Source organism: Amyelois transitella, chromosome 2, assembly GCF_032362555.1.
Source record: "Amyelois transitella isolate CPQ chromosome 2, ilAmyTran1.1, whole genome shotgun sequence".
Taxonomy (NCBI): domain Eukaryota; kingdom Metazoa; phylum Arthropoda; class Insecta; order Lepidoptera; family Pyralidae; genus Amyelois; species Amyelois transitella.
Genome location: NC_083505.1, coordinates 1,417,501 through 1,440,175, shown reverse-complemented (window position 1 = coordinate 1,440,175; position 22,675 = coordinate 1,417,501). Strand labels below are relative to the sequence as shown.

Here is a 22,675-nt window from a genome sequence, read left to right as displayed (position 1 = left end):
ATTTACTATCCTAAATTTATTGAACTTCCTCAAATCATAAAGTGTTTAATACCATCAGCTATTATACATATTATATATACCCAGATTTGCTTTCCTTTCAAGATTTCATTTCATCACCTTCAGATTTGAGTCTCATTAACTCTTGGTTTATCTTAAAACCTTATATCAACTCATTTATCATTTCAAATGAAGACCACTATACATATTTTAAGACATCGTTTCCTCGTGTTGGCCACGAGTTATTTATTCAGAGAATTTTCGGGAAATTTCTGAATAGACATAAATCCGAGATTTGATTTTTCGGCTGACGTCATTTCCGTGAAACATGTTTTCCTCCTAAATTACGGAGTGATTGATCGAGTGTCCTACTCGTGTATGACGTCATACTTCATCAGTAAAACAGAAAGTTCCTCCGTGGACCAGTGTTTATTAGAAGCGTACACATATATATAAACATTTTCATATATATAATCACTTCTATATGCCTTGTAGGGTAGACTGAGATCTTTAAAAGACTGAAAGGCCACGTTCAGCTGTATGGCTTAAAGATGGAACTGAGATTAAAATAGTGACAGGTTGCTAGCCCATCGCCTAAAAGAAGAATCCTAAATTCATAAGCCTGACAACTTTAATTTGCTTAAAAACCGTGGTTATTGTGAGTTCATATCCGAAAAGACACTATCTCATATCGTATTGAACTGAGTTTTCTTCTATTAAATTGAAATTTGATCACATTGCCTTCGGACTTTTACCTCAAAATCATAAATTCAATCTGAACAAATTTTTCTTGTCCATTTGTACCTTAAGATTTACACGTGTAATCCAGATAATAAAATCGATACGGGAATTACTGTCATCTTTTCCACATTTTTCGCGGTAAAAAACACAAAAAGGATATACGTATTTACATTCGCCGGTAATGGCTTGATAAAGGCACGTTTCCGAGCGAACGTACACTATGCAGCGTTATGCGTCAGGGACAGTGACACAAGTGCTTCATTTTATTTCTTCTACCTAGAATTGTAAAAGTGTACCTCGTTCATAACATTTTAGACTGCTTCGAAATAAACATTAATTATTCAATGTGATAAACATGAATTATTTAATGTGATAAAATATCAATTAATTAAGTGGTTCACACCGGTCCCCTCAGATCCTGAAAAAATATGACTGAATAATTTGCTAAATTTTAAATAGGCCGGCCTGTATTTTGCATTTTACAAATTAATTAATTGTAACAATAAGATAATAATTTAATATTTTGTTACCCTATCATATTTATCATTCTAAAAAGTTTATTTAATAGCAGATATAATATTCTTTCCTTCCTGCGTCAAATTAAAACGTAATCGTGTAAATGCGGTTTTTAACTTCGAACATGTTCCTATGAAAAATGTCGTTTCTACGGAAACACCCCTTAACCTTGTTGCGAGCTGAAGGTTTTCAGTACAGATGAGATACTGATGAGTTATAAATACTCCTATCAACGAGTCGGCTTAAAAGCTTAGTTTTGATCAAAATATTCAATAAAAAAATGAACAGAAAATATGCAACAATTTTTTATACCAATACATTATATTACTAGTTATATAATGTGTAACAAAAAGGTTATGTATAGCTTCTATTTCATCGGTTTCTCGTGTGTAAATTAATAAAAAAATATGTTTTAGATGGTAACTCACATGACAACACATATCCGATCTCTGGTTCAAATGTACATATATATAGTATATCATTGTATTTTTATTAGTTGCTCAAGTTTATCAGACTCGTTAGATTTTAAAATGTATTATTTGTTTGTAATGTAATTTAATTGCGCAGAAATACCATCACGTGGGAGTTTGGTAGAGTGTAACAGACATACAGACACACAAAAGGCAATTCGGTCAGCGAAGTGGGTATGTTTGAGGCGGGAACAACCTGAGGGGGTTGAAGTGAGAAGGGCATTAATACTCATCCACATCTATAACTTTGTAACAAGCTCGATTTGTCGAAGATGAAGCGATTTTATATAGATACTTCGGAGGACTTCACTGATTTAATCAAAGTTCGTTCATTTAGGATTTCCTTGTAGTTAGCTAAATTATAAAATACGGCAAAAATATTTAATATCGGTTTATCAAGTATCAAAAATAAAAATATTTATCTGAAAAACATCTTTGTTGGAATTTAGGAATTTCAAAAGCACATTCCTGCAGCATAACAAATACTGATAATTTGAAACAAAAAGAACTATTAAACCTATTAATTCTTTTTTTACTTAAACAATGTTTGCTTTAATTGGTTTCAATATTAAACAACTTCAAATTGTCAATAATTTGTTCGTGAGTTCTTTTGAGAAAACACTCTTCTGAGAATAATGGAGCTCTGACCTTAATTTCTCGGTATAAGGAAAAGTTGAACTAAATCACTGATATAAAAAGTTTGTTAATAAACTTCGTAACGACTTATTGCAATTACAAGTTTAAGCCTTTACCTTGATTGACTTGTAATCTTGCATTACATATAATAAGGGAATAATTATTTTATTTTAATATCCTATCTTACATGTTGCATCTTGAAAGGGAGGGGCTAATAAGCTTGGGATCCTGTCACTATTTGAACCTCAATTCCAAAGCATACCAGCTGAACGTGGCCTATCAGTCTTTCCGAGACTGTTGGCTCTCTCTACCCTGCAAGAGATATAGATGTGATCCTAATCATATTTTTAATGTCAAAGTTCGTAAGGTTGTGTTGGTGTGTAATAAAAAATCTACTGAACGAATTGTCATGAAAATTAGCAGTAATACTTATAGTACAATAAGTATCAATTTTAAAAGAGGCAGACAAAGTCGCGGACAACAGCTACTCTTCGAAATATTTCTTTATTTATATGCTTAGTCATCGATATATGTAAAGTATATATATATCCTTCAAAAACTCCACTAGTATCGCCAGCCCAATGTGCTACGACCGTAGAGCTTTCGTAGCATGTTCGTAGAACCGTCGTAGCCAATATATAAATATTAAATTGATTTTGCGTTACTATCACGATATCTCTCATTGATTGAGTTTTTGTTAGCTATATTCTACATATAGCTATATATACATAACCGTAACTTTTTTAGAATTAATGAAGAAGGTAAAGTGTGACCATAAAAGTAACTGATGAATAGGTTCAGTTTTGTTGATAATACCGAAAGATCTTGAAAATCAATCCTAATAATATTTTCTTATCTAAATTAAAAACTATAAAAAAATAATGGTAAATTAATTTTAGAGATTTTTAAAGTCAAACAATTCTCAAAATCAGTTTTTTAACGTGTCTTAAATGCAGGCCGCATTAATTTAAGAAATAAATTATTACTTACATCGTATAAAATCATATCTAGCGTCGTTGTCTCAGGCACCTGTTGCACTGTGGTTAAATTTCTTATCTACTTCTTAAGCACTACACTATTGAGTTCAACTAATATATAAATTAACCTAAGAGAGATTTAAAAAAATCTGAGCTTTTTCACACAATGAGTCCATCTGCACACAATAGCACAAAAACACTAAGCTAAACGTTATTCAAATATAGAAACAATTAATCATTTTCGTTAAATCTTAAGAACGCGCAAAAACCTGCCAGTCTCTTGAGATTAATTAGAGTGAAGTTCACTTCGCGGGCATGAAAGAATTTCAAATTTGGAATTCTTAGATAGACAAAATGACGCCTGATTTGTTTTTAATTTACGATTGGTGTAAATCAGAGGCAAAGGTAATGTTTTTATAGAGTTATCAGCAGGTGAACGTGTTTGTCACGACGCAGCGCAGTGGATACTAAGGGCGGGCGGGCGCCCTGTTGGGCCAGGGTGGGGCAGGCTGAGACGAAGGCAGATTTTAATCAAGTTTATTTCCAATAGCACTGCCCGCCATTGTTACTAACTTTATATACTAAAAAGTTATCACAATCCCTAAATCACTTTGTGCCGCTTTGTTTCGAATTAAATAGATTATATTTAACTTTTCTTAAGCTAGCGAAGGACCTTTTCGTGAGAATGGAAATATTTTTGGATGATTAAAACATTTTTTTGGTGAACACTTAACAAATAAGTGTGCATAAGAAACAAAAATTGATACATTCTTATTTTTAAATGCACGATTAAATATTTAAAATAAAAAACAATAATTATCTGTTATATTCTGTGTAATATTCTGAGTTCTGTAATATTCTCTCTTTTTTGTATTAATTTATCTTTAAAATCTAAAGATGAATTAATAAAAAAAAAAAAGAGAAAAACAAAATAAAACCTACATTGAAGTTGTTGCTAGAAATGGCATCATCTCAGCATATGTTAGCTATATACAGCCAGCTCTGGCATTCCGTTGGTGCCATGGTTGATATTAAAAAAAAAAAAAACAAAAAACCATAGACCAACACGGGTGTCCAAGCCAACCCAAAAACCTCTATTCTCCTTTAATTCCTAGTTTTTACTTTAGAATCTTAAGCATAAATTCGGAATGTTGTAACAAAAGCATTAATTCCCGATATCTGTTAGGGTAATACGGCTATGTTATCCCGGGGTCATCATGAACATAAAGGAGGGATTAGCCCGAATCCCTTTTACAGCGCCCTATGTTTCAGAGCGAAAAGAGGCTCAACCAGACGTGATTTTATTATAACATACATACATACATATAATCACGTGTATATCCCTTGCGGGGTAGATAGAGCCAACAGTCTTGAAACGACTGATTGAGATTTAAATAGTGACCGGTTGCCATCGCCTAAAAGAAGAATCCCAAGTTTATAAGCCTATCCTTTATAATGTTTTCGTGATTTGATTGTTCTATTCTATATTTCCTTTCTCATTCTATTATTTGTTATCAATTATTATCTCCGCGCTACATGGTAACATAAAGCTGATGTCTAAATTTCAAGTTTTTAGCTTCTACGGTTTAGGCTGGGTGTTGATGAGTCAGTCACCCCTGTTATTAAAATTCCTAGATTAACATAATTTTAATTTTTGTGCCTTTTCTAATGTGCCGTGTGATTTCTGGCACTTTAAAATGAGACTACTCCATCTGTTCCATGGATGACCTAAAAGGCGACGAAGGGATAGGTTAATAAACTTGGGATGGTATTGGCTGGCAACCTATCAATATTTGAATCTAAATTCCATCAATTTGAATCTAAAGCCATACAGCTGAATATGGCCTTTTTTAAAGTATATAGGCTCTGTCTACCCCGTAAGGAATAAAGACGTGATTATATGTAAATGTGTATGTAAAATTTTAGTAATTGTCAGTTTTATATCTACTTATTTGTATTTAAGTCTATCATCAGTCTTCTAGCCTGGCTCTTCAAGCACTGGAAAAGTCATCGTCTAAAAGAAGAATCTCCTAAATCCTAATTAATATCATAAATGCGAAAGTATTTTTGTTTGTTGACTCTTCTTGCGGTATCTACTAAACTAATTTTCTTGAAATTTTGCTGCCTATACTTATATTATATTGCGTTAAGAGTCTGGAGACAGATGAGAGTCTGAAAAGATATATGGTACTTTTCATCCCGGTAAAAACTATAGTTCCCATGGGATTTACGAAAAATCTGCGTATAAAATTCGGTAATTATCCAAATAAAATAAATAAAGATTTCAATAAAAAATTATTTGTAACAAAATACTCAACATACATACATATATTCATGTCTGTTTGGCTTTACGATAGAATGGGGATTAAAATAGTCACAGTTTTCTAGCCCATCGCCTAACAGAAGAATGCTAAATTACAAGTAGTAGGTACCTAACATGCCAAATTATCCACACGGCACTATTTTTTTTAACAAAAATAGACAAAATTTTTCGAAGAAACTTACACTGGGTATTAGTAATTCCTACAGAACAAAATATTCTATATATTTGTGTATTAAAATGGCATTGAAAAGGAAAGCTTGTCAAATAATGAAAGGTAAGTAAGTAAATGCTTTATTGTTCACTAAAGGAGTACATTACAAACATAAAAAAGGAATACAGTACAAAGGCGGGCTTATTCCTAAGTGGGATCTCTTCCAGCCAACCTGAAAGGTTTCGGATTTTAAGTTCTAGACTGTTTTCTGATCAATAACGCCTAGGTCAAGCACCTTCAGATTTTATGGATAGACTTAATGTAGTGCCAAATAAACTAAGACTTCTTAAGGCGATGGGCCAACGACCTGTCACTATTTGAATCTCAATTTCATTTATATACCAAGCTGCACTAGGTGAACTGAATCAGCCTTTTCGAGACTGTTGGCTCTGTCTACCCCGTAAGGGATAAAGACGTGATATATATAGTGCGAGGCTACGCTTACGTGGACCTAGATTTATCATTATCATCCATCTGGATATCCCGGTTGCATCTTCTCTCGTGAGGAGACCGATCCACAATCCAGCCCTAAAACTATCGCTGTCCCGTTTCACGTCATAATAAAAAGCGAAACAGCGATAGTTTTTCGCGCGATAGAAAAGGCATCGCGCGTGCTGTTACGAGGGCAGGTCACGGGCAGGTGGTCAATCAAATACACGATTCATATTCATTGACCCTAATTAAAAGTTCGGATCAAGGTTATTAATAAATAAATAATAATAAATAAATCATTTATTTCAGACTTGCGTCCATATCTTCATACATTACATTATAATAAAATTCCTAATACATAGATTAAATCAAATTAAATTACATACACCATCAAGTAACAAGTAAATCAATCAAATTAAATTAATCACTACATTACATAAATAAAATTAAATAACTTATATCAAATTAAACTTAAATGTTAGTTTGAAGAGGCAGATAAATCTATCTACTTCTCCAATCCAACATTTATTGTCCCAGCAGAAAATGTAATATTCCTTTAGTCGGCTCTAACAACAACAACAGTGTGCAGGGATCGTAGCAAGTGGAAAGATGTGGTGTCTGCCTACCCCTCCGGGAAAGAGGCATGATGTATATATGCACCGACAACAACTGTAAAGAGATAAAGTGGTCTTGTTCTCTTAGGTACAACTTTTTTGAAACGTTTATATATAGGTACTCCGAGTAAGGCTTAGATTCAGAAAGTCTTACATTGTTTCAATATGGCGTGTCCACCGTGGTTTCCGCGTCGAAGTTCGAGGTCTCGTGTCCGGGAAGCCAGCAAAACACGCGACATCATCCAATTAGGCCCGTAACGTGCGGCCTACCGTGCGTCTGACAAAAGGATTTAAAATATGCGCAGTTTTGAACGCATCGTGATTTAAAGCTGATATCAGAGTCACGCGTTCGGACCGCGGCGCCCAACCGTTTGTAACCGCTTTTCATATTAAACATACAAACATGGCGGCCTCTGTGGCGCAGCGGTAGTATGCTTGTCCGTGACACCGGAGGTCCCGGGTTCGAATCCCGGGCAGGGCGTGATGAGAAAATAACTTTTTCTGATTGGCCTGGGTCTTGGATGTGTATCTATATAAGTATTTATTATAAAATATAGTATCGTTGAGTTAGTATCTCGTACAAGTCTCGAACATACTTCGAGGCTAACTCAATCTGTGTAATTTGTCCTGTATATATAAAACATGCAGTTGTTATATCATATAGTTAATTGTAGGTATGTCCTTGCAAGGTAGACAAAGCCAACAGTCTTGAAAAGAATGGAAGACCGGCTGTATGGCTTTATGATGGAATTAGGATGGGTATCATATAACACAGTAGGTACAAACGTGTGGCTTTGACCCGCGCTGCCGAACCGCCTGTTTGCAATTAAACATATTTTTTCACAACGATCCACGTCTTAGTTAAGCAAGCGATTCTAGCTGATTTCACTGTGAAACGAGCGGCGCATTTCGTAAAGAAGAGACGTTAAATTGGTTGCTGTGAAACGCGGATACTATCTATATAGTTAAAAACGCGCGCGTCTGGCGAACGCGTGTCTCTAAAATCAGCCAAAAACGTGGTAAACCGCGCGTCTCGCCTGCCTCACTCTGCAAACAGCCTTAAGTCAAGGGGTAGCCACGTGAGGACTCCACGTGGCCGCTGCGTGACCACGGCAGTCAGGGTCCCATTGTTACAAGTTCTGGAATTATTTTTGGAAAATTGTGAAACAAAAGTCTAATGAAACTTTAAGAAAGTTTTGCTGGGAACAATTGAGTTGAAAATTCTTGTTCTAAATATAGCCGGTTTAGAAACTGAATTTAGCAATCATTTTATTTTATGTAATAAGTATCTACTTACATACTTTTGTAACAGACAGGTGTATTTGCGATTTGCGAATTAAATTAATTTGTTAATTTGATTAAAAATTAGGTTTCTCAGTAAATATTGTGTTGGAATAGGTTCTGCGGCTCCGTTTTCGTTCCCGCAGGAATTTTTGAAAAGGGTCAACATTCTCGAGAAGACTGATAACGCTTATATTATAACAGTTCATATGGAAGCGGCATCGGTATATTGATAGAATTGAGAATAATTAGATTAGAAGTTTGTTAGCTCATTACCTAATAGACGAATCTAAGTTTATCTAAGGGCACAGGTACAATTTAGTGATTGAGTGCCCCAGCCGAGATGAGCCAAGCGGAGCGCAAGTCAAATAATCTACCTCATCTCTTGATTGACTTTTACAATCGGCACAAGATGAGAAGCAGCTGGTACCGTAGGTAACTTAGTACCTTCATATATGTATTATACACGTCAGTGAGCTTGTACCAAGTGGAGTGGTCATATTTTAAAGTGCCCAATACCACACGGCACGTTGTTTACTCAACAGCAAAAATAAATATGCAATATACCTTTCGTCTAAAGTGTAACTGACAGTTACAAGAAAAAAAAAAGAAAATGTCAAATCAAGAAACGTCAACAAGGCGTCAAACGCGTCAAACAAATCTGATTGTAAATAAAACAGATTTTACAGTTTTCCGATTTTGTGAGAATATATCAAGAATTCTTTAAATCTTTCATATCAGTGTATTATATTATTAGATGACACTTGGCCGCAAATACCAGCATTCTTCCGGGTAAATGGTTTTATTAACACGTAGGGACTAGGGTCTTGCTAAATCATGCATGAAGGGTATGGACGGTACAAAAATACAGCTGGATTGATTTTTCCCTATTTATAGGAATGCTGGGGATGTTCGCAAGGTGTATGCTAACCAGTCGAAGTTGGGAACTCTCTCTGGGTGCTCCTCTTCTGTAAGTTTCTTGTAAATATTACTAACATTATGAATCATATTTCTTATTCCACCTGAACTATAGTGCATGCCTTGAATACAATTATCATACATTTAATTGTTTTATGATCGTTTCGTTGCAAAATGTAGATAAGATACTAACACGCCTATTGATTTTTTGAGTAAAAATAGGCTTATGTTATAAGCTGAAACCTTTAATAAGTCACTATTTATTCTAACTGGACTTCTACTCAATAATTAATTATTCATTTTTATTAACTTGCTTAATGTGATAAGCTATACTTGATTTGCAAATGTATGATGAATATATGTATAGCATAAGTTCAACATTTTTTTACAATTTTAAGTGTTGTAATATACTTTAATTACTAATAATATTTAATGTCAAAGAAGCGTTTTCATTGTGAAAAAAGCATCCTTTGTACTTCACCAAATACATATAGTATGGAGCATACATCCAATATATTATGGAGCATATGTTATATTATATGTATTACTGAAAAAGAAATAAAAACAAACAAATCTACTTTCCAATAAAGACAGTTATTTTATATTTAGGCTTAACTCTGGAGGGAATACATACATACATAAAATCACGCCTCTTTCCCGGAGGGGCAGGTAGAGACTACCTCTTTCCACTGGAGGGAATTGCAGAAAAAAGCCAATTATTATAAAATTATTTGGCATATTTCGTTGCATTTAAGAGCAAAGTGTGAGAAGCACTCATCCATGAAAGAAAGGGTTCAGTATCATATATTCTGTGAAAATTTTAAGCGTCTACCTGTTACTGTCATTAATAAAACCTGTTGCAATTACAACAAATACTAAAATAAAAATATATGATTTTTATTTTAGTATTTGTTGTAATTGTGGTAACTGGAAAACATAGTTTGTGAAAATTTCAGCTTTCTAATTATCACAGTTGACGACATACAGTCTGATGACAGACGTCAGATAAACAGACAGTAGAGGCTCAATAATAGACTTTTAGGTACGAAACCCTAAAAAATAGTCACCATAGTCACACTTAAAACACTAAATGGGATTTTTTCAGACATTTTTTTTTTTTTTCAGTTATTTTAATAAACCATCTAATTACTATATTTTTTTTATTATTCATATCCCACACAGATATCCCTGTGCGACATGATTGAACCACCAGACTATGAGGAGGTGTGTGACCGCCTCATGTCGGAGCGGGACCCCCTCGCGTATCCCGCCAACGACATCGAGCTGTGTACGGTGCCAAAGAAGATACGGACTTTACAACATGTGTTACCTGATGAGGACCTGTTAGTTAATTTTTACATACATATAGTCACGTCTATGTCCCTTGCGGGGTAGACAGAGCCAACAGTCTTGAAAAGACTGAGTGGCCACGTTCAGCTATTTGGCTTGATTATAGAAATGAGATTCAAACAGTGACAGGTTGCTAGCCCATCGCCTAAAAAATAATCCCAACTAATTATTAAATTAATTATTTGTTTTTAAATTTTCGCTTTTCCGTAATCTAACTGTGCAACAATAGTCTTTCTTTCTTTCTTTCTTTTCTATATTATGGCTTCCACCAGACTTTCGGTGATTCTGCCAATGTCTTGGTTTGAAGAGACACGGAGTTATGAAATTGGTTGATAGACGGTTATACGTTCTGAAATGAGAAGGTTAACAAATGTTCATAAACATTAAGACAAACACAACAAATGGATTACAATAGTCGAAAGTCATTATCGTCTTGGCATTTGACATGTATGCATCCACAGATTCTTAAAACAATTTGAACTTGGTAGAAAACTCTTTCATTTTGTCCCCAAATGTTGTTGCAAGCTAAACAACGCGACTTTTTTTAAGTCGCATCGGCAATATTCGAGGGCGCAGAATACCGCAACCTACCGCCGAATCAAACATAATGCAAACTTAATAAAATAACGATCTTTAAAACTAAAAACAAAATCTCTCCTGCTATCTCGCTCATAGTCATTAAAGTACAAATGGCGCACTCTGATAGACTGATAGAATCAAATATATATTTCTTCATGTTTTTTAATGTAGACAACGTGCATTCGTCCACGATTTAGATTTAAGAGATCTATACATGTAAATTGACGTCCGGTAAAAATGCTGCAGTGTAGTTTATTCCACCGCTTCTTCTACACATGCGCTTTGGAAGCGGTAGTACTTATAATTAGATTTAAGTGATGTGACGTCAATAAGTGATACCTTGTATCCAATTTTGAAAATAAATCTATTCTATTCTATTCTATTCCATACATATGGTCACGTCTATATCCCTTGCGGGGTAGACAGAGCCAACAGTCTTGAAAAGACCAAATGGCCACGTTCACCTATTTGGCTTAATGATAGAATTGAGATTCAAATAGTGACAGGTTGCTAACCCAACGCCTAAAAAAGAATCCCAAGTTTGTAAGCCTATCGCCCTTAGTCGCCTTTTACGACATCCATGGGAAAGAGATGGAGTGGTCCTATTCTTTTTTGTATTGGTGCCGGGAAACACACGGCACGTTGTATCCAATTTTGAATATAAATCTATTCTATTCTGTCACACCATACAAAAATCAGGACATTTTACCAACAGCACCAAAGCATCAATGTTCGTCCGGGACTGCATCCGCTGCTACACCATGGACTACACCGTGGTAGAGTACAAATACAGACACCACTCGTCCTCGGTGTTCAGTCGGGAACGTCTGAATGAGAGGCTGGAGAAGTTGCAGGCCGGACCGAAGCACTATTATGAGATTGACTCGGACCCACCCAATGCATCAACTGAAGAACTGCCTGCACCTCAGGTAAGTTGTTTATGCTATAGAGAAGCCATACTCAACCTTTCTTATACTTGGCCCAAAAACCTTTTCTGTCATGGGATCCCAGGCCGCAAGCTAGAAATTATTACATGATAAATAAAAAGTAAATTTGAGGTAACGGTGTATTTACTTTATTGATTTTACATACCTCGATGTAAAATTACGGCGTTTTGCTCACTTTCCAGTTCTTGCTGAAGGCTTTTAAATCTTCTTAAAATAGAACGAAGCATAGGAACTTCAAAGTGGGCCAATAAAATGCCTGGCGGGCCGCAGGTTGAGTATAGTTGCTATAGAGTAATACTCTGCTTTTATTTCTGGCAGAATAGGTGTTAAATTATTGACCAAGCGAGCGATGCGAGTAAGTCTACCAATCAAATTGGGGGGATAATACATTTTCTGTATCTATTTATTTATTTATATTTATGTACACCATGGAAATAAATAAGATTAGCACTATAAACTAAAGAGAAAATCAGTACAAGGGCACTACTTATTTCTAGGGATATTTCTTCCAGTAGGCCAACAAACAGGAAATGTGTAGGCAACCGTTGGTCTTACTGTGATTTTATTTAGGATCTGTCAATAGAGTTATAAGTTCGTTCGTTTCGTTCGTTTTAATCAAAATCGGTCAAGTAGTTTTTGAGGTATTCACAATTTTGTATAAATATTTAAGTCTTCGCGAGGTCTAATATTTATTCAAATCTGTTCAGTCATTTATGCATGACAGACTGACAAACGCACATATATATGTGCGTTTGTCAGTTCTATAAATGCGAATGTTTGTAAGTATATACTTACAAACATTCGCATTTATAGAAGTTAAGAGATTTCACTAATGTTTCAGTTCGAATCTCAACCGTCAAGCGGGCGGCAGTCAGTCGCTTCCATGTCCTCATCTTCCTCCTGCAATGAGACCCTCACTCCACGAGGCTCCTGGGCCAGCCTGGACCTCCGCAGTTCTTCCTCTGACCCGCTTCTACCAGACCTGTTTGAGAGGAAACCTCCGGAACAAGTCGATGCTATAAACGAGGCTAGAAGGTAATTTAGTTGAATTGCTTTTGTTTTGTAATGTTAAAGGGGGATGTTGGTATGTTAAGGATATATAGCTGAAGGGAATGCTTAGATGGTTTGGTCACATGTCAATTTGTATTTTGTACTCTCCTGTAATATTAATTCAAGAGCACTTACCGGGTTTTACGGGGAAAGTGGAAAGATCTCTAGAAGTAAAAAACACAACAGATAATTATGTCCATATCCTCCGCGGGACAGACAGAGCCAACAGTCATGAAAAATCTGAAAAACTACACTCAACTGTTGGGATCAATTATAGAATAGAGATTCAAATAGTGACAGGTTGCTAGCCCAACAAGTGTATAAGCCCATGCCTTAGTCGCCTTGTACGACATCCATGGAAAAGAGATGGAGTGGTACTATTCTTTTTTGTATTGGTGCCGGCAACCACACGGCTTGCTTGAAAGAACCAATAACTCAGAGATGTTATAGAGTTTTCCATTGAGTCGGTTCTCACCACAAACAGATTAGAAAATCGCCAAGCTGACCTGATGGGTCTGTACACGCCGTATCTGGACGAGGACGAGGCTGTGGAGCGCCGGCTGCCGGCGGAGATGCCTTGCGAGCTGCAAGGCCACAGGATTCTGGTCAACTGCCATCAGCTCAAGTGAGTCAGTTCGTTGAATCTCCTCGCTAACTATCGCCTATAGAATAGTATAGAATAGATTTGTTTACAAAATTGGATACAAGGTATCACTTGTTGACGTCACATCACTTAAATCTAATTATAACGACTACCGCTTCCAAAGCGCATGTGTAGAGGAAGCGGCGGAACAAACTACACTGCAGCATTTGCGCCGGACGTCAATTTACAAATGTAAATCTCTTTTATTTTAATAGTGGACTAATGTACATTGTCTATATTAAAAAAAATTGAATCAATGTAAAACATATTATTTCAATACAAATATTTCGTCAAATAAATTAAGATAAAATTAGATACCTATGTACACACTGTACAAAATATGTAAATGAAAAATATTTCGTCAAATATAATGATCGAATATACGGTGTATTAGCTGGACGTCGATTTCGCACAACGTCGATCCATCCATGTTTGCATTCTCATATGTGTCTATATGTATGTATGTATGTAACTTCCATGTTATTTACACGATATATATTTTTTTTCCAGGCTAGAACTAGACGTGGAGCCGCTATTCGCTTCCATGGCCTTGTACGACGCGAAAGAAAAAAAGAAACTGTCAGAGAACTTCTATTTCGATTTGAATTCGGAATGCACCAAGCACATGATCTCCGGGCACGTCTCCCACGCGGACGTGTCCACATTGAGTCGTAGCGCCATTTTCGACATTTTGAATCCCACTTCTGATATATTCCTGGTGGTTCGCGTCGAGAAAGTTCTACAGGGCGATGTTAATGAATGCGTTGAGCCGTATATCAAAGATGATAAGGTGAGTATTCTAATTTCAATTGACTATTTTCTTGATTCATGTAGGTACATTAGTTTGAATTTGTCGTGTAGTTCCCGACACTAATGGATAGGACCACTACATGTCTTTCCTATTTGCGGAGATGTGATTAAATGAAACGTCCGTCAGAAGTTTATGTCTGGCTAAAGAGTGAACGAAAAAATGGAAGTAAAATAATATTCGTGTATAGTTTAGATTCTTTTTTTTAAATTTGAGTTATTATTATTTTCCGTTGACATACATATAAACAATAATTTTTTTTTTTTGGTCAATTTTGTCAACAGAATCGCGAGAAAGTCCGCACCAGCGCCCAAGCGGCATGCACCCGCCTGGGTAAATACAGGATGCCCCTGGCGTGGAGCTGCGTGTCGCTGTTGAACATCCTGAGCGGCGGCCAGGGCCCGGAGCGGGACACCAGCGACAAGGATCTCGCCGCCTGCGACACCAACAGTCTGGGTAATATGAATAAATAAATATATACCGGACAAATTACACTGATTGAGTTAGCCTCGAAGTAAGTTCGAGACTTGTGTTTCGAGATACTAACTGACTTTCTTTCTTTTCTATATTATTGCTTCCACCGGATTTTCGGTGATTCTGTCAATGTCATGATTTGATGAGACACGAAGTTACGAAATTGGACGGTATACGATCTGAAAGGAGAAGGTTAACACACACACATATACGGGACAAATTACACGGATTGAGTTAGCCTCGAAGTAAGTTCGAGACTTGTGTTACGAGATACTAACTCATAAATACTTATATAGATATACATTCAAGACCCAGGCCAATCAGAAAAAGTTCTTTTCTCATCATGCCCTGGCCGGGATTTGAACCCGAGACCCCTGGTGTCACAGACAAGCGTAATACCGCTGCGCCACAGAGGCCATCATTATATTTGAAATATTATGATTGTCATAATATTATGATTGTCATAATATTATGATTGTCATAATATTATGATTGTCATAATATTATGATTTGTTGCAAGCCAATTTTTTTTTTAAATTGGTAGCCCAGGCGAGTTGTATGTTCAATTTTATTTAGGAGAATGAATGAATGATAATTTGTAGGAAGTATAAATTATTAAGTTATTTATTCCTACAGAAGATAGAAGGAGAAAAGAGGAGAAAATAATCTGTTTTAAATGTCTATATTATTCAACGTAAAAATTAAGAATATCTGACAATAAAAATTATTTTTTTGATATATCTCTAACAAACAAAATCCTGGCAACATACATGGAAATTAAAACTTTACATGTTTTGAATAAGCATACATACATGACATATGACATTTAATTATACTGTCGAGAATAGAGAACCTCCTCTTTTTTTTTAAAGTCGGTCAATAAGTTAGAGGAAGACCAAGAATAAAATAGTTTGATCAAATAAAGCAAAAAGTAAACAATACATACATATAATCACGTTTACATCCCTTGCGGGGTAGACAGAGCCTCAAACAACCAACAGTCTTGAAAAGACTGATAGGTCACGTTCAGCTGTTTGGCTTAATGATAGAATTGAGATTCAAATAGTGACAGATTTCTAGCCCATCGCCTAAAAAAAGACCAAATGCACACGCCATACCGCTCTAAAATTCATCTTTCCTCTCATGGGTCTACTGGAAGAGATTTCTTGTGAAATAAGTAGCACCTTTGTACTAGAATTATTGTAATAAATGCTCCTGTATATAATTTTGTGTACATAAATAAATAAATAAATAAATAAAAGAATCTCAAGTTTGTGAGCCTATCCCTTAGTCGCCTTTTACGACATCCATGGGAAAGAGATGGAGTGGTATTTATCTTAAAGTCAAATAGCTGAACGTGGCCTATCAGTGTTTTCAACACTGTTGGCTCTGTCTACCCCGCAATTGATGTAAACGTGATAATATGTACGTATGTATGTATTGTTTACTTTTTGCTTTATTTGATCATACTTACTTATTCTTGGTCTTCCTCTAACCTATTGACCGGATATAGACGTGATTATATGTATGTATGTATGCAAATAAAATGGTTTAGTTGACAGCTAGTCATTTTACGTATTTCGGCATTATCTTAATACGTCTCATTATTATCTCGTCTCTTGACTTAACAAGACAACATCTTCTACTTGTCTCATGCTGTATTTCGTTACTTTCGCAATTCGTCCGACATTGTACAAGTAGGCATAAAAGAAAAATCCAGATTGTTCTCATATTTTATAATGAACAAAAATAGAAAATATCATTACAAACTGAAACTTAAATTCACGATCATGAATTAAATGACGGACCAGAAACAAAAAAAAAAAAAAATCACTTCACATTTGACATATCAGAAAAAAAAAATTGAAAACCTCATGTACGTAGGTATAGATAAATAGATGATACTGACTCCCGGGCACAGATCGCAAAGCGTCTTCGTCGAGCCTGGAGCAGCTGCGGCGGCGCGCCAACGAGGTGGGGGGCTCGCTGAGCCGCAAGGGCTCCGTGGAGCGCCGCCACGCGCCCGCCGCCGACGAGCTGGCGCACCAGCTCGACCACTTCAAGCCCATCGTCATCACGGTCACCAGCTTCTTCAAACAGGTTCAATTGTTGGGTTAACTGTACTTTTTACATACAACATAAAGTCACGTCTAGGTAAATCACAGGTGGACAGTGTCATCAGTCTAGATTCTTTAAACAGGTCACTTGTTGGGAATCTTTTTTTCAATATAAATAATCTCATAAATATATAAATCTGAACAATATATTCTCTCGTCCACATTCTATTCTAAGTTTAATTGATATTGTGAAGTTAACGTTGTTAAAGAAAATGCTGCAGTGCAGTTTGTTACCGCTTCTTCTGCACTGACGCCTTGAAAGCGGCAGTAAACTTAGTTTTTAAGTAATTTTTTTGACGTCAACCAATGTTGTTAAAACATACGTTTTGACAATTATTAAGCGATATGAAGTATCCTATAATAATGAATAAAAATTTTGAATTTAAATTTGAATTTGTACTTTTTACATACAACATATAGTCACGTCTAAGTATATCATAGGTGGACAGTGTCATCAGTCTAGATTCTTTAAACAGGTCACTTGTTGGGTTAACTGTATTTTTTACATATGTACATATAGTCACGTCCATATCACATGTGGACAGTGTCATCAGTCTGAACTGTACTTTTGTTCGTTCAGCTGCTGTACCTTCATGATGGAATTGAGATTTATATAGTGACAGGTTGCTAAAATGAAGAATATGGAGTTTTACTGATGCTGAAATTAATAATATTTTTGGAATCAAAAGTGAAACATATAAATATACTAAATATATTTTTTGGAAGTAAAATGTATGTATATAATTTTTAAATCAATAAAATGTTACATACATACATATAGTCACGTCTATATCCCTTGCGGGATATACAGAGCCATTACTCTTAAAATGAATGAAGGGCCACGCTCAGCTGTATGGCTTTGTGATGGAATTGAGATTCATATAAAACGTTATTAGAATGTTAAATCGATTGTCGTAATAATGGCATTTATGACTTAATACTACAACACTAAATGATATGTCAGAATTAAAATAAACAGTTGAACAAGGTACAGTTCTTAGATGAAAATATAAAATTTCAATTTTACTCTCACAACAGGAAACCGACAAACTCCGTGACGAAGACCTGTACAAGTTCCTCGCTGAGATCAAGAGGCCGAGTTCAGCTCCGAAGAAGCTGAAGTGCATCCCGGGCACGTTCAAGATTGAGGTGTCTCCGTGCCCCGAGGAAATAAAGAACGGACTCACACCGGAGTTGGCTAAATTAAATTCCTATGGAGGTAAGTTATATATATATATAACTTACATATATATATATTTCTATCAATATGTGAGAGATGTGAGAACGTATCTATTCACACAATATTTACTTGTATATTACTTTTCAAATAATTAAATACATACATACATAAAATCACGCCTCTTTCCCGGAGGGGTAGGCAGAGACTTCCACTTGCCACGATCTCTGGAGGAAGTATTTCCTTGGTTTCATTCACATTCACACATTATAACTCTCTTCATGCAAGCTCGGGGGTTTCGGGTACTTTTGACCTGACCCCTTACCTTTACTTTATTAAATAACAAGCAATTAAATATTAAATGGGTCTACCATATAACAAACACTTTTTAAGCACTTTTTTTGGACGATTTTAATAAACAACTAACAAACAGCTAACGCGTGATGTTGGTACGGAACCCCTCGGTGCGCGAGTCCGGCTCGCACTTAGCCGGTTTTTTTTTCATTTATTTAAACTTCGTACAAAATACAAACGTATAGCACAATTGGCGTACTTAATGCTAGAAGCATTATCTACCAGTCAACCATTTTTCTTTTCTTCGCATCATTGTATTGTTTTTTTCCAGACGACAACATCCGCCCCTGCAAGGAAATCCTCCCGTTCCCGAGCCAGCCGGCGGCGGTCCCGCACTACCAGTACCGCAACCTGCTGTACCTGGGCGTCCGGGAGATCAACCTTAACGCCTACACGTCGCGCACCGGCTCCGCGAGAAACATCACCGTGAGTGTCTTGTCTTTATTATTTTTTTACATCTATGGCCACGTCTCTGACGTCAAATGTCGTATGTCAAACATAGCGATGTCTTTATTCACTTTTCTTCATTTTTGATGTTATCAGGAAGCAAGACATATTTTATTATTTGCGACCACTTCCAAAATTTCAGCCTACGACCGTCCCTGCCATAGGGCTCCCTTCAATTAAGAATAACACTCTATCTCCTCCCAATGGATGTCGTAAAAGGCGATAAAGGGAATCATCAGTGAATAGGCACTATTTGAGCTCGCACGCACCACCTTAAGCCTCATCTTGTTAACTCCAGGCAAATTGAGATCAAACGCACTCAAATTATTTTAAAAAGACTAGCTATCCTGGCAAACGTTGTTTTGTATTTTTTGGGTATGAAAAATAAATGTTGGCCGATTCTCAGACCTACTCAATATGCTCACGAAATTTCATGAGAATCGGTCTAGCCGTTTCGGAGGAGTACGGGAAAGAATATAATACGAGAATTTTATATATAAGGTATATATATATTAAATTACGGGAACCAGTGGAATCTTTCGCTTTACGCGGGCGTTTTGTAGTATTATGTATATTATACTATACCCAAAATGTGTATCCAGGTTCGAATCCAGCTGATGTGCGGCGAACAGCAGTCGGGAGCCCTGCCCGCCATATTCGGCCGGAGCTCCTGTCCCGAGTTCACTACGGAGGCGTATACCACGGTTATTTATCATAATAAGTATGTAACTTATTGAATTAATGTAATTTTGTTGTAATTTGTAATGATATATTAATTGAGCAGGAAATAGCATGAGAAATAACGACCCTCTCGGGAGAGGCGGAAATGGGATAATTACGCCTTAAATAAGATGATAATATTCCCACTATGTAGGTATTTGCCATATAAGACCCAAAATATATTTATATATATAAGACCCAGGCCAATCAGAGAAAGTTCGTTTCTCATCATGTCGTCAAAATAACTTCTTTCTTCAGGAACCCGTCACTATACGACGAGATAAAGTTGAAGCTGCCAGCTGACCTGGGTGACCAGCATCACCTGCTGTTCACCTTCCTCCACGTGTCCTGCCAGAGGAAACCTGTTGCTCCCGAACAGGAGAAGAATGTCGACACTCCCGTGGGATACTCCGTAAGTTGCAATTATTATGGGACATTTCAAACATCACTTAATAATTGTCACATCTTTTGGTTTCATAACATTTAAAACTAAGTTTATTGCCGCTTCCAAAGCGTCATTGCAGAAGAAGCGGTAACAAATATTGCACTGCAGCATTTTCTTCAATAACGTCAACTTCTAAGTAACCTTCAGATATTGGGCTAGAGAAAGAGTGTGAGGGACCACACAGCACGGAAAAACTGAATAGCACCGTTTGGTAACTCTCTCTGTTTCTTTTATAACTATGTACTTACTATTTTCTTGTAACTGTGCAATTTTCAATGTAATAAAGATACATACATACATATTGTCACGTCTATATCCCTTGCGGGGTAGACAGAGCCAACAGTCTTGAAAAGACTGAATGGCCACGTTCAGCTATTTGGCTTTATGATAGAATTGAGATTCAAATAGTGACAGGTTGCTAGCACATCGCCTAAAAAAAGAATCCCAATTTTGTAAGCCTATCCCTTAGTCGCCTTTTACGACATCCATGGGAAAGAGTTGGAGTGGTCCTATTCTTTTTTTCATTGGTGCCGGGAACCACACGGCACTAAAGATATTACAAACAAACGAAACTCTTCAGAAACCAAATTAAATTCGTCACTTCCAGTGACGTCCTGGTAAAGGGTCAGGTGAAAAGTACCCGAAACCGCCGAGCTTGCATGAAGAGAGTTATGAATGTGGATGAAACGATGGAAGTATGCAGAGATCGTGGCAAGTGGAAAGAGGTAGTCTCTGCCTACCCCTCCGGGAAAGAGGCATGATTTTATGTATGTATGTACTTAAAACTAAGTTAACTGCCGCTTCTTAATAGGACTCTTCAAAAAACTAATATAATTTCTTCACTTCCAGTGGCTCCCTCTATGCCGCAACGGGAAACTGACGTGCGGCGAGTTCAACCTGCCGGTGATGCAAGAGGAGCCGCCTCCCAACTACTCGTACATCTTCCCGGACGTCCAGCTGCCTGGGACCCGCTGGATCGACAACCACAAGCCCATCTTCAGCATATGTTTGGAGCCCTATACTACAGTGCATCCGCTGGTAATTACATTTAACTGCTGGTCTGTTTCTCTCATAGCCACCATTTCTCACCCCCTTGCGGGGTAGACAGAGCCAACCGTTTTGAATAGACTGAATGGCCACGTTCAGCTAGGTATTTGGCTTACTGATCAAATTGAGATTCAAATAGTGACAGGTTGCTAGCCCATCGCCTAAAAAAGAATAATAATAATAATAACGTTTATTTGCTCTTCACAAAAATGTTCTTATTAACAAATCCCAAGTTTGTAAGCCTATCCCTTAGTCGCCTTTTACGACACCCATGGGAAAGAGATAGAGTGGTCCTATTCTTTTTTGGTATTGGTTTTTTTTTGTATTTATTACAATCTCTTAGTATTAATCCTGATTTAACATTATTTTTTTCATAGGACGGATACATCGAACGTTTCGCGATGGCTTGCGAAGCTGTCCAAGAGGGCAACATTCCCACCAGGATCGGGCTGGCCAATATGGAGGCGGAACTTCGAGCGAGGTAACATTTTTACTAATTAAACTGTTATTTTTAAATTTACGGCTAGCAACCTGTCACTATTTGAATCTCAATTGTGTAATTAAGCCAAACAGCAGAACGTGATCTATCAGTCTTTTCAAGACTGTTGTTCTGTCCACCCCGCAAGGGATATAGACGTGATTATATGTATGTAAGCATGTTTCAGGTTGAAAGATTTGTTTTTCATTATGCTTTTCACATTTGATTGTTTTACTTAAACTGACACCCAGCGGTGGGGGAACACATCGTGAAAAATCTTCCAAATTTCGTTCGCAAAGGTACGAAGGGTGTCGGTCTTTTTGTAAATTAATTTACAGTTATATATACGGCCTCTGTGACGCAATGGTAGTGCGCTTGTCTGTGACACCGAAGGACCCGGGACCGTTTAAGGCATTTATTTTTAAGTCAGTCATCGCCATCTCTTCCAGCATATCGGAGCTGCCCACGGCTAACGTTGAGACCCTGGCGAGATACCTCCCCGTAATTCTGGACAAGCTGCTGCAGCTGCTGGTGGCGCCCCCCAGCCTGGCCGGGCAGATCCTCAACATAGCCCAGGACGTGTTCACATGCTTGGCCCAGATCTTTGCTGATATCGTGGTGAGTATAACTTGAAGAATGTAGATCGCTGTAGTTCTCACTTGATCACGTCTATATCCCTTGCTAAATAGACAGAGACAATAGTATTGAAAAGACTGAAAGGCCACGTTCAGCTTTATGGCTTGATGGTTGAATGGAGATTTATATAGTGACAGGTTGCTAGCCTGTCGCCTAAAAGAAGAATCCCAAGTTAATTAGCCTATCCCTTAGTCGCTCCGGAACGATACGGCACATTTAATGAGTTAAGAATATTAATTTGATTGCAAACCAATATTCTGTGGGTTAATTCCTAAGGTGGGTCAACA

The 22,675-nt window shown here is 36.9% G+C and overlaps 2 protein-coding genes across 3 annotated transcripts in view; one reads left to right on the top strand and one right to left on the bottom strand.

Annotated features, from left to right (window-relative positions):
• LOC106136883 (prolactin regulatory element-binding protein) overlaps positions 1 to 22,675 on the bottom strand; it is a 199,624-nt gene that overhangs the window by 45,188 nt on the left and 131,761 nt on the right. The window lies entirely within an intron of this gene.
• The window catches only part of LOC106136872 (dedicator of cytokinesis protein 7), a 44,936-nt gene continuing 31,094 nt past the window's right edge, over positions 8,834 to 22,675 (top strand). The window contains exons 1-16 of the mRNA XM_013337535.2: positions 8,834 to 8,990; positions 9,096 to 9,168; positions 10,299 to 10,459; positions 11,761 to 11,974; positions 12,834 to 13,027; positions 13,527 to 13,667; positions 14,196 to 14,475; positions 14,778 to 14,949; positions 16,889 to 17,067; positions 18,123 to 18,303; positions 18,887 to 19,041; positions 19,665 to 19,783; positions 20,041 to 20,194; positions 21,077 to 21,265; positions 21,652 to 21,755; positions 22,202 to 22,370. Of these exons, the coding sequence (XP_013192989.1) occupies positions 8,956 to 8,990; positions 9,096 to 9,168; positions 10,299 to 10,459; positions 11,761 to 11,974; positions 12,834 to 13,027; positions 13,527 to 13,667; positions 14,196 to 14,475; positions 14,778 to 14,949; positions 16,889 to 17,067; positions 18,123 to 18,303; positions 18,887 to 19,041; positions 19,665 to 19,783; positions 20,041 to 20,194; positions 21,077 to 21,265; positions 21,652 to 21,755; positions 22,202 to 22,370 (2,520 nt within the window). The 5' untranslated portion in view covers positions 8,834 to 8,955. The remainder of the gene's footprint in view (positions 8,991 to 9,095; positions 9,169 to 10,298; positions 10,460 to 11,760; positions 11,975 to 12,833; positions 13,028 to 13,526; positions 13,668 to 14,195; positions 14,476 to 14,777; positions 14,950 to 16,888; positions 17,068 to 18,122; positions 18,304 to 18,886; positions 19,042 to 19,664; positions 19,784 to 20,040; positions 20,195 to 21,076; positions 21,266 to 21,651; positions 21,756 to 22,201; positions 22,371 to 22,675) is intronic.